Source organism: Mastigoproctus giganteus, chromosome 9, assembly GCF_048544385.1.
Source record: "Mastigoproctus giganteus isolate SK-2022 chromosome 9, ASM4854438v1, whole genome shotgun sequence".
Classification (NCBI taxonomy): Eukaryota; Metazoa; Arthropoda; class Arachnida; order Uropygi; family Thelyphonidae; genus Mastigoproctus; species Mastigoproctus giganteus.
In genome coordinates, this window is record NC_143583.1 from 21,020,137 (window position 1) to 21,033,541 (window position 13,405).

Below are 13,405 nucleotides of genomic sequence, written 5' to 3' on the forward strand. Positions count from 1 at the left end.
TTTAGGTGGTAACTTGGTCCAGGAGTTAGTTACTCTTTGACTGATGGTATTTTTTTTTTTTTTTTTTATTAAGACGGATCTTAATTTGATCCATCTTCTTTTGCATCATCCTGCTAAAGGTATAGCAATTGGTAGGCTGATAGTAAAGCCTTGCATAAGGCAGGCATTGATTAAAAATGCTCTATTAATAGAAAATACTTTCTAGGAATGCAGACATGCTGCCAGGAGAGAGTTCATGGAGTTTTGTCGATGATGTACAGGAATTATTCTAGCTGGTATAAGGAAGTGATTATCCCATTGTAAAAGGCAATGGTCAATCCACATCTTGAGTACTGCATATAAAGATTGTCAGGGCGATCTCATTGAGATGTTTAAGGATTGAATAAGTCAATGCGGATTACATCCTCTTGCTCAGACTTCACACATGTGAGGGCCATAAACTCATATTGAGGAAGGATGTTTCAGGATACATGTGGAGGCGTTTTCCATTAGCCAGCAGGTGGTTGATTGTTGGAAAAAACTTCCATTATTGTGGAAGTGGGTACCTTGAATAAATTCAAGAAAGAACTAGACAAGCTAATGATACGATTTCATGATTTTGTCAAAGCGATTTAGTCAGATTTCAGGTTTGGAGAGCTGGCTAGTTACTCCACTGGTTAGTTTTTTTTATCACTTGAAGAAATTTGTGGTCACACTGTATTATGTGGAAAAGCATTATTGTCACTTAAAATGAAGCAAGATCCTATGTGAAAAGTCTCACATGTGCGAATCTTTTTAGATTACCCAACCACGATATGGTACCTTTTCCTAATATTAGAGCAAGGGGAGCATGTTTCATGTAGTCTAGACACGAGATTTGGCTCAAGATGAATCTCCACTCATCCATAAAGAGAGCATGGGCTGGTTGTTATTAACTTCAAAAAGAAGTGCTCGTACTGTGAGGAGTCTCTAGCAGAAGGGGTCAACGGGAAATAAACTCTGAGCAATATCGCTTGGCATACTTTTTCATGAAGTCTTCTGCATGCAACCTGCAGACCGAAGTATATGAGGTTGCTGAGAGCTCTAGAGGAAGCTGTTCAACTGTCATCTTGTAGTGTGCCTTTTTAGACTTCACTCTTCTAGAGATATTTTAGCTCTTTGCTGACTTTGGACGTCTTAGAATCATCTCTCCTGTTTCTTAATATTGTTGCCATAATAAATACTATTCTAAACATGTTTAAAGCTTTTGTCACCTCGAGTTATGACTATACTGCCAGAAGTCATCAGCCGCTCCAAATAGTCAATGTTTAGAATGTTTTCCACAAAATAAGAAACGTAATCAGATGCATTTTGTACCGCATTAGATTTGAAATACGCAGTGCTCTTTTAGTGCTCCCTTTAATATCTCTCCTGATTTACACGTTCAGGATATTAAAATATTCTGTTGTCATTTTGATTTATCATGTTAAATTACATCAGGGCACCAATTTTCTTTTAAAATTTAAGCATTTACCTTAAAAAAAAACCTTATATACATTTACTTATATTTCGAACAGGCACCGGACACCAGAGTAAGGATCGGGTACAAAGATGAGACTAGGCTAAGAATAATGACAAAGGAATTGATGTAGGAATATACAGAGTGGACAGAAAGCATAGGATACCTACCTAGTAAAGTGCAAGTCCACCTTTTGTCCGGATAAGGGCAGTCACACGGCGAGGCATTGAGTCCAATAATTTACGAAAGCGTTCCATAGGTATTAACATCCATGTGATTACGCTGATATCGATGATACAATTCGTTGCTCGCCTGAGTCGAATTGTTTCAAAAACACAAATCCTGTCGAACCACGCAAGATGCCGTTAACTAGCAGAGAATCTGGCCTAAAAGATCAAGAAATTTCGCTCGCAGGCGACGGCCAAATTTCTAATGATGATAACGATCCACCGATTATCGGCTCCTATCAAATACCTTTGGAATTACTAAGAGAAAACAACAAATCCGCCTTAAATACCGTAAAAAAAAATGCAAGCACTCAAATCCCTGAATCAGGGGTGAAACTCTATGAGCATAAGTGTAACCAAACAGAGGATGAACTAACGTTAGGTGCAAAACGGAAGAAGAGAAACGATAAAGGACCAACTCAACTAAGAGTAACACAAGCTGAACACCCAACCATAGAAACATGCAAAACCAGCAAAAACAAAGGACGTCGGTTGGAAAGTGTAACTCACCGAAACAAGACTCAAATCTCAAAGAATGTTAATAAATATGAAAAAAAGATTGATGCACACACCGACACGAAAGAAACGTATACAGCCAAGGCACAGACAAAGCATACTTATGCCCAAATATTAAAAAGGGATATGGAAAATGGCGGCGACAAGGAGGAAGCGGATAACACAGACAAAATTGAAAGAATTTACTCTAGCAGAAAAAAAAACCGGAACCGAATCCTCAGCTACTAATCGGGGCTTCAAAAAACAAAAAGCTTAAAGTTATTCCAAAGCTCAAGGCTATATTTGTTTCAAGGTTGGCCCCGGACACAACTGAAAGAGAATTACAAGAATACGTTAACAGCTTTTGTAAGTCAAATGTTCAGGTAACCAAACTGAAAGCAAGGTTTCCACAGGAGTACTCATCCTTTAAAGTTTCATATAGTGAGGACAACGAAGCAAGAATTCTGGACACTAACAACTGGACTGAAGGAACACTGATACTGCCTTTCCTCAAGAATGTAAGTACAAGGACAAAATCAACAAACCCATCCTCACCTACGAATATTGAAAACGGAAATAAATAGCAACTACAGACAATCAAGAAAATACAGGAAAATAGGATTCCAGTTCGGCAAAATAAGAATAATTTACAAGATGATTTGCTATGTTACTATCAAAACGTGCAATGTCTAAACAATAGCAACTATAAAGACACCTATTCCCTGATATTACAAGAAGACTACGACATCTACTTTTTAGTGGAAACATGGCTCACTCAGGATGTTAAGGACAGTGAATTGGTCCCACCGGGCTTTGTTGTTATTCGTAGGGATAGACTGGATAAGAGAGGTGGCGGACTCATGATCGTCTGCCAAAAAGAGATTCCTATCTCAAAAATCAAAGTCTTGGCTAACATTGAAGGAATTTTTCTCCAACTGGGCAGTGGCTCTTATATCTGCTATGTTATGCTTGTCTACCTTCCACCACCTGTAGATAACACTCTTATGACGGAATTTGAGATCACTATCGACCAAATTCTTGATCAACATCTGGGAATAGACCATTTAATTGTTTTAGGGGACTTTAATATGCCACATGCCTATAATGGATGTAATGCCAATCCAACTAATGTCTGGACACTTAAGGGTAGATTTCAAAAAATTTTCATCTCCCTAAATTTGAATCAGATCTGTGAATTTCCAACTAGAAATGAAAACTACTTGGATTTAGTCTTCACCAACTTTCCTTTGGTGGTCTTTAAGCCAACTAATCTTTTCAAATCAGATCACATTCCTGTGGCTTTTTCCATCAAGAAGAGATCAGTTAAAAATACGGATTTAGAACAAAAACGGAAGCTCAATTTCAATAAAGTGAAATGGCCTGATATGAATTATGCATTTAAAAACTGTAATTGGGAATTACTATTAAAAATCAATGATCCTCAAGAAGCACTGGACTGCTTTTACCAAATCATTAATGAAGTAACTAACAATCTTGTTCCATGCTATAGTGTTCCTGATAAAAATTACCCACACTGGTTCTCTAAGGAACTAAAATCCCTACTGGCAAAAAAACGAAAAATGCATAGTAGGTTTAAGACAAATAAAGAAATATGCCTTTACAATAAATATTCCTCCTTAAGAAGACAGGTTAAAACGACATTAAAACAGGACTACAACAAATACCTGTGTTTTGTCGAAAGAAGAGTCTTCGAGGCAAAAGATATGAAGCCTATATTCAGCTATTTCAAAGCAAAAAATCAAAATGCGGCTGTAAACACGCTAGATATTCCCAGTGAATTGTCATCTTTGTCTGAGGCAGACTACCTTGCTGGCAGCTTTGAAGAAATTTACAAAACAGATACAGCAGATGACGGGATGGAAGGTAACGAAAATTTTCCTCTCAACTACATTGATACCCTAACAGTATTTGAAATAAACCAAGCAGAATTATTGAGTACAATCCACAGTATGAAAAAGGATCTCACACGAGGCCCGGACGGTATCCCTACTGTCTTATGGAAAAAATGTGGAACTACACTTATAAAGCCATTACTTCACTTAATAAAACTGGTATTTGAGAGTGGAATCTATCCAGTTCAACTGAAAAAGGCCATTGTTACCCCTCTTTACAAAAAAGGAGACCCATCCTCACCCAACAATTACAGACCAGTTTGTCAATTGAATACACTCTCAAAGATAATTGAATCCATTGTAATGAAGCAGCTATTTAACTTTATGAAACTTAATTTGTCAGATTACTCTCACGGATTTATCAAGGGTCGTTCCACCTGCACAGATATGATCTCGTTTGTTTCGAACATATCCCAGGCGCTTGACGAAGGAAAACAAGTCGACTCCATCTTCCTTGACTTAAGCAAAGCCTTCGACAAGGTAGTCCATCAGAGACTAATCAACAAACTGCATCACTATGGTCTCAGAGGACAAGCACTAAACTGGATTGAAAACTACTTGGAAGGTAGAGAAATGTCCGTGACATTTAAAGGTAAAACCTCATATCCTTTCAGTCCTGAAATTGGTGTCCCACAGGGTTCATCCTTAGGCCCGCTATTATTTCTTATCTACATCAACGACCTGCCAAGCACCCTTGGAGCCTACCAAATCAAAATCAACGTATTTGCAGACGACATAAAAATCTATAAAGCAATTCGCAGTACCAATGACTGCATCATCCTAAACGAAGCTCTTCAACGAGTTATTCAGTGGCTGAAGGAGAACAAAATGGCAGTCAATGAAAACAAGTGTGAGCTGATGAGCTTTGCTAATGCACACAAGAAAAACAAACTTAATTTTTCTTATTGTATCAACAACAAGGCAATCAAAAAAGTTAGTACAGCCAAAAATTTAGGTATCTTTATTAAAGAATCATTTTCCTTTGATGTCCATGTCTCTAACATTGTAAAGGCAGCTAGCAAAAAACTAGGTTTCCTGAAAAGAATTAACCGAGACTTCAATCAGTTGGCACTTTTCATCTTTCTTTACAAAATCTATGTTAGGCCAGCCCTAGAATTTGCCTCACAGGTCTGGTCCCCACATGTTGCGTACCAAAAATTAGAAATTGAAAATATTCAAAAGAGAGCAATCCAGTACGTTTGCTTTAAAAGTGGCCTTGAATACTATGAGAAATCCTACCAAGAGTGGTGTGTATTCTTTGGACTCGAAACGCTGGAAAAAAGAAGAGATAAAGCCGATTTACTCCTTCTTAACCAACTATTAAATGGTACCCTGAATTGCCCTCATCTCGTCTCACAAATAAATTTCAACGCTCCGACAAGAGCGCTAAGAAACCATCCACTGCTGAAACCATCCTATGCGAGAACAAATTATGGATACTACAACTTCTACAACAGGACTGCAAGATCAATGAACAAAGCAAATATTGAGATATTTGGTACCCCCGGACACTTCAAGAGGCAACTGAAATTGCTAACCTCATCCGGTACCTGACTTAAAATAGACTCTTCTTTTAAGTTCTAAGACTGATTGTGTGTGAAGAAATACCAGTGCTCTGCCTGTTCACTTAAATAGGACGGATGAGTCCTTTTACTTATTTAGTTTATTTTATCTGTACATATACTTTTTTCTTTACTTTGGGAAATGTATACTCCAAGCTTTTTGAAGCTATGTAATAATTCTTTGTAGCTGCACCCTCAGGCACGTTGTTTGCTGTTTTGTAGCTGTTAATAATAATAATAATAATAATAATAATGCTTGCTGCGCTGCTGTCCATAATTCTGTCGCATTCCTGGGTGGAGGATACAAAGCGCTAATGGACATTTCCACAGCATCCACAAAGATGCTCCACATGGTTCATGTCTGGTGAATGCGGATCCACTCCATGGTGGTAAAATCTGCGAAATGCTCTTCGAACCATGTTTTAGTTACCACGGCTCTGTGGGGAGTCGCATTGTCCTGTGGGATGGACACGTAACCTGGGCATTCAGAGATGGGTCTAGACGTACCAGAAGTCCCAACATGTGCCAATTGAACACGCCCCAGACCATTACCGACCGTCCGCCTGCCTGAACAGTTTCTTGTTGACATGACGGGTGCATAGCTTCGTGCAGTTTCCGCCAGATACGCACCCCACCATCCACTCGAAATAACAGGAAACGGGACTCATCGGAGACTGGGAGACACGGCTCCAATTATCCAAGGTCCAGTGCCGATGTTCTTTCGCCCAGTTGAGGCACAGATTCCTGTGTCGTGCACTTTTGCACTTTTGAAGCAATGGGACTTTTGGTGGGTTAGCGGCTCCCATAACCTATTCCGGCTAATGATCTCGTGATGGTCTTGGTGGAGACGTTTCTGGCTCCTCCCTCGTTGAATTCGGCAGTGATTTGTGCCACTTTCGCTCTCCGGTTGGCTGAAACAATGCGAAACAGATGTCGACGGCCACGTTTATCCACCACTTTTTTCCGCCCACAGCACTGTCTACGATAATATGTTATTACGAAAATTGTGTATTCCCGACACACTCTTGATACTGCCGAACGGGGATAGTGCGATTTCTGTACCACTTCCGCGATAGTGACCCATGCGTCGGGCACCCACTATAATCCCTTTTTCAAAGTCTGTTAACTCATGACGTTTATCCATACTAACATCGAATTACCGTCTACGTGAATGCAATGATGCAGTATACCTATATACCTACCAAGCAGTGGATTCGTCCACTAGCTAGAGGGGTGACAGCATCGCGTTGCCCAGGAACCCCACGAATCTGTCCTTTCAGTGTACAATATAGCTATGGAAAGGACAGATTTTGGGAAGAAATCTATTACTAAAACGGATGGCGAGGCAGGGCCCAAAATGGAAAATTTCACGACACGAAACACTAATTAATAAAATATCTTATTTTTAATAATCAAATATGTTTATGACACTATCCATAGGAGTAATCAACTGGAAGAGCATTCCATAATGTCCAAGGCCCGTGGTGAAGTTATATAAATTTTTTACACAATCAATTTCAAGTAGGTAAATGTTTCATAAAACTTCAAAACATGTATTTTCTAATCCTTCAGAAAATACATTGTCCTTAACCCCCCCTCTTCTTTTCCGATTTGGCTCCATATGATTTCTATTCTCAGTACCAAAAAACCCATCTGCATATTGGTATAAGCTGAAATGGACATACTTTTGCCTTTCGAGTGGAACTCTAGCACGTTGAGGGCACTAAAATATATCAGCAAAGTATTCCAAAAATGCCCACAGTTCTGGAAGAATAGGACGGCTTCATATAGAGCCGTCTAATGTAACTATTTTGCAAGGGAACAATTTGGAAAGTTCGATTGTAAAACGCTTATAAAGTCATTCCCAGCGCTTTCTCACCACGTCTCATGTATTTGTAGTTTTATGTGATCTCAAGAGGGGATAAGGTTAATTGGCGAAAAAAAAAATATACAGAAGCGGTTACTGACTAAAAAAGAAAAGTAATTAATAAGAAACTTATTCCATGGATAAAAAATAGTTATGAGGATGGGAATTGTGAGACTGAGAGTGTTGAATAGGTCAGAAGCATAAGAGAATGCTACTGTTTCTTAGAAAAATTTAATTAATATTTATAGGAAATAAGTAAAGGTAATATAAATACTGATGGTGGGAAAATTGAGTGTATTGCATTTGAAGTTGGTATGACACAAATTTCTTAAAGTGAAGAAGATTTGCAGAATAATTGAGGTAACTATGGGTGGATGAAGATGCATGTGATATGAGCATAAGGATCAGCAGGGAAGAAATAAAAATAAATTAAGAAAAAGTCTTAGCAATAAACAAAAGAAACTTTAATAGCCGAAGTCAGATTCTAAGTACATCAATGAAAATGCAATTCCGAAAGCTGCTGATGGAATGTTTTATACGAAAATAAAATAATGATTAAGACTTAAAGAGAAACATTATCGGACGAACAACAAAGTAACAGATAAAGCTGTCTGTAAAACATCTACTATTTGGGAATCTCTGGCAGAACATGTGATAACAGTTATCTACTTTCTGTTACATATATTGGTATAACTAGTAATATCAAAGCATTACCGTTAAGTACTGAAAACTTAAAGCTGATATGCATCCTGCTACAGATCCAATTAGCACTGCTCCATAAGGATATACCATAAGATTTGTAATGGCACCCATGGCAACTCCACCAGCAAGGGTAGCATTCTGAACGTGGACCTGCAAACAAAACAAAAAAAATCAAAATGTAGCCTTAGTTTGCATTTAAGATTGAATATGCGCCCGCATTATGACTATATACACCGTGCTGCCACTTTATTAGGTACACCTACCTAGTAGCGTGTTGAGCCTTTTTTAGCTTTCAAAACAACCTGAATTCGTCTAGGCATGGAGGATTGAACAAGATGCTGAAAACGTTGTGCAGCAATGGAGTACCATGCAGACATGAGTGTGTCACACAGTACCTTTGCATTCGACGGAGATGTAGGCCTGCAGCGAACAGTCCTTTCCAGCTTATCCCAAAGATGTTCAATAGAATTGAGATCCGCGTTCTGAGCGGGCCACTGCAGCAAAGAAAAGTCATTGTCATGTTCCTGGAACCATTCCATAGTGATTCGGGCTTTCTGCACCGGTGCATTATTCTGCTGGAAGTAACCATCTGACTGAGGATAAACTGTTAACATGAACGGATGCACTTGGTCAGCAACGATGTGGCATTCAGATGTGAATCTATGGGTATCAATGGACCCAACGTGTGCCAAGAAAACATTCCCCACACCACAAAACTGCCCCACCACCTTGCACAGTAGTCCTCAGACATGACGGGTCCATGGATTCATGTTTTTTTCGCCAAATTTTGAGCCTTCCATCAACACGATGCACCAGGAACTTCCACTCGTCAGACCAAGCAACTGTTTTCCAATCCTCGATAGTCCAGTGCTGGTGTTGCTGTGCACAGGAGGCGTGCTCTCTTGTTCTTCGTTAATAACAAAGGTACGCGATGTGGCCGTCGGCTGTTGTAGCCCATTCGCGACAAAGTGCGACTTGTGGTCCGTTGTGATATTTTGTTCTGCGCACCAAGGTTATATTCTGACGTGATGTGCGACATTGCGGCCCGTCTGTTTGCTTGCACAATTGTAGCCATCCTCTTCAGACCTCTCTCATCAACAAGCGATTTTCTTCCACAGGAGTGCCGTTGAGAGGATGTTTTCTGTTCGTTGCACCATTCTCGATACACCCTTGAAACTGTGGCGCTTGAAAAGTTAGGAGAACTGCCTTTTCAGAGATGTTTTGTCCAACACGTTTTGCACCTACTACCATGTTACGTTCGAAGTCCATTAGATCACTCCTTTCCCCCATTCTTGTACTCTTATCTGATACTAGAAAGATTGTTCTGCTGCATTTATATCCACAACTGTGGCCATGTGACTTGCAACGTTGTGGGACAAACCATTTGTGTACACAGCAGGGGTGTACCTACTAAAGTGGCAGCACAGTGTATATTAAGAGTAGGTGTTATTTGAGTTTAAATTTGAGACTAAATTGAAATAACATTTTAAATACTTCGTATGTACTCTTCGCAAACAGAGCAAACCATTGCATTAGCAGAAATATTTCTCTGTAGAAAGCATAAATGATGTAGACCCATCTTAACTTTCATTTTTATGTATAAATATGCGGATGTCTTGAATTACCAACCAAAGTTACGGACTAAGTTCAAAGATTTATCACTCAAGGCTTTTCGAAGTTTATGAGCTCATAGAAAGATTACATTTTGTAATTATAGCTGTAATAAATCATATAAGAACACATCTGTATTTTAACGATTCCGCAAATATGGGACATCACAAAGGTCACCAAACACGAGATTTCTTATATGACTTTGAGAATATATTTCGAAAGTCTTTTAATCTCATTTATGAGTTTAATGTGGATAGAGAGAAGTATATTTCACTTTCTCATGGCTTGTCCAGCTCAGTGATAACTAATAATATAAGAGTATCAGTGTTTAAATTACTGATACTGTAACATCCCCTTACTACCTGAAATCCTTTACTTCTTCCTCTATGTACATTTTATTAAAAATTGAGTCCTTACCTTATTTTTTTATTTTTGATTTTAGAATCTAAAAGAAAATCTTTACTCTTTTATTTTTTAATTAAATGGCAAATGTAGGCTGAATTTCAAAGAGAATGTCCATTCATGGTCTGAAACACTGGGTTAGGGAAAAAGTGACTAGAGCAAGAAAAGTCTCTGGAGATTTAAAGTGTAGCAATCGGGTTGCCCAGTATGATCCTTTCAGAAATTTCCCAGTCTACTGTATACCAGATGATTTCATAATCTTTACTGAGCAGAGCTCAAGCTAAGAAAGGCAGCTTTTTAAAGTAAGTTTCATTTATGCACAGAAATATTTTTATTGAAGATTGAAGCACAGGTTTTTTTTTTTTTTTTTTTTGAGGTGGTGTATGATATAAAATCATCTATTAGCCCTGTTATTTATTTATTGAACAGCACGTTTCAGATCTATGTCCATTAACTAAGTGCAGAACGTTTACATTCAAATAAAACTTAACATTCTCAGCAGGAACTTTGGGAAATGGGGCCCATGTTAAGTTTTCGTTTAAAATGGAAGATCCAATAGAGAAACAAGTTTATGTTACTGCAACAGGATCTAGAAAAATTAGGCAGAAGGGCTGAGAAATGGCAATTGAAGTTTTAACATTGGAAAATGTAATGTATTGCGTATGAGTAGCAGTTACCCCAGTGTCGTACCAACGGTGTCGTACTATACTCAGGGTAGTGGAAAGTGAAAGACCTGGAGGTAACTGTTCAGTCAGATATGAAGTTCTCTGAGCAGTGCAGACAGGCTGCCAGGACAGCTCATTGGGTTTTGTCAATGATATAGAGGAATTTTGCTAGCAGATATAAAGAGGTAATTATCAATGGTCAGGCCACATTTTGAGTACTGCATACAGGTCTCGAGGCTTCATTTCAAGAAGGATGTAGCTCTGCTGGAACGAGTATACAGAGAACGGCAACGAGTTAGGTGAGAGGAACAAAAAGGGTGCTCTTGATAAGAAAGGCATCAGTTTTGCAAATTGCAGCGTCTGGAGACTAGGCACGTGCGAGGTGATCTGACTGAGGTGTGTAAGGATTTGAATGGATTAAGCAATCTTAATACTGAGGGGATTCTTCCTGTTGCTCAGAGTATGCATATGAGGGGACATAAATTCAAAATTGAGGAAGAACGGTAGTCAGCAGGTGGTTGATTGTTTGAATAAACTTCTATCTGTTAATGTGAAAGTCCATAGCTTAAATAAATACGAAGAACTTGAAAAACTATTGGAGGGAATGGATAGGTGAAATGGAAAGGGGTTTTTTTGTTGATGTTGTATACGCTTGCTTTTCTTCATTATTTGCCATTACTTTTGCTAAAGCTAATTAAATGTTTATACAGAAGTGATATCGACCCATATAATTTTTACGAGAAAAAAAAAATGGAAATTTCAAGTCAAATTTCAACCCCTTCCCACCGTCGTACATAAACGATGGAATTTAATAGACATAAATGGCTAAGAAACTTCGACACAAATTACGGTCGGTCCTTCGGGATGACCAAAAAAAACCAAATTATGATCCCCTGTAAATGATTACATCTACCCATCTATTTATTTTGTCTGTAAATTGCGTGTGTTCTCTGCATCTGTAACCTGTTTGCTTGTAGGAAAAACTCAGTTTGTGGGGGAAAACCTTGCTATCTACGTCTAAGACCGACTAACTCAGCCATGGAGTGAAAAAAAAGCCCACTAAAGTTCCTCGCGTGATCGACGGGATTCGAACCAGCATTTTTCCACTGGGTGTGGGGAGGACGGTGACGACACCACTGTGCTACCACGCAGACCCTTCGGGATGACCAGAAGACATAGACACATTTATATTTTTGATTGGAATTTGTTTATGTGAATTTGTTGTTGAATTTATCGTTGAATTTGTTTATGTGAAAAAAATCCTACACCATCGCCAGGGCCAGGGCCAAGTTTAGGCAAAGTCTGTTAGAAAATTCTTCTGTCTTTCATGAAAATCGAATCCAGAGCTTTTTAATTGGCGGTAACCGGGGGAACTGTGAAACCACCACGGAAGACAATGTCGCATTAAATAAAAGTTAGTAATATAGTATTTACCATGCTGAACTTCCCTTTGTTATCTAGAAAGGAAGATACTGCAAACGTTACCACACAGCTTGCGGCCAGGGCAAGATAATTGTTCACAATGCTACGATGTTGAGATATGCCACTAAGGAGAGACGAATTGAAACTTGGCCAGAACATCCACAAAAACAGCGTTCCTACGAAAAATAGAATTAAATGGTATCAAAGAAATATGCAAAAAAATAATTTCTTATTATACAAGTAGACAACATGTAAGACATACGGAAACAAATATTATGAAGATTCCGTTAAAAGTGTAATGGCAAATCTTGGTTATTTTTCGAAGCAATAAGTAACAGATAGAATAATAGCAATACATACCAGCCATTGTGAATAAATTTGAGTTATAATTCGTTGATTCATTCGGGTGATATTTGGTCTCTTTTCTGTAGAGAATAAATGACATACCCAAGCCATATAAACCAGCAAAGAGATGTAATGTTATCGATCCGCCTGCATCTGTAACCTGGACAAGACAAGATGAGAGAGAGTCACTAATTTTAAACTTCTAACTTCCATACAAAATTATTTTAGGGTTACAATAGGTTTTAGCAATCAACGACGTACTTTTACTAATGGATTGTTCTTTTTTGCAGAGGGCTGTTAAATAAAGAATGATCATAATTTTTTTTTCACAAAATACTTTTATTAATCATCCATATTTTGATGGTCCTTTTCAAAGTAGCCCCCATTTGATGAAATGCACTTACTCCAACGTTTCTGTTATTCTTCAAAAAAGTGGTGGAAGCCAATTTTGACATGCGTTTGAGAATCGCCTCCGATGTTTTTACTTTTAACAGCTGGAAACGTTTTCCTCGCACCTCCTCATCCAACTTTGGAAATAAAAAAAAATTTGCAAAGTGCAAGGTCATGGCTATAGGGTGGATGGGGAACACATTTGACATTAATGCTAGAGTCTCCAATTGAGACGGTACGAGGTTTACTGGGACTGGCTCACCTTCCAGTGGTGTGGACGAGTATCCAGAATCATCTCTCCAGGTGACTGATGCTTCTGAGTGACCA

General features: G+C 38.6%; 1 protein-coding gene across 1 annotated transcript in view; it reads right to left on the bottom strand.

The window, feature by feature from the left end:
• LOC150080078 (ammonium transporter Rh type A-like) overlaps positions 1–13,405 on the bottom strand; it is a 50,746-nt gene that overhangs the window by 20,084 nt on the left and 17,257 nt on the right. Inside the window, exons 4-6 of the mRNA XM_090381397.1 lie at positions 12,704–12,848; positions 12,356–12,519; positions 8,256–8,393 (exon numbers count right to left, since the gene is read on the bottom strand). Coding sequence (XP_090237523.1) covers positions 8,256–8,393; positions 12,356–12,519; positions 12,704–12,848 — 447 coding nt within the window. The remainder of the gene's footprint in view (positions 1–8,255; positions 8,394–12,355; positions 12,520–12,703; positions 12,849–13,405) is intronic.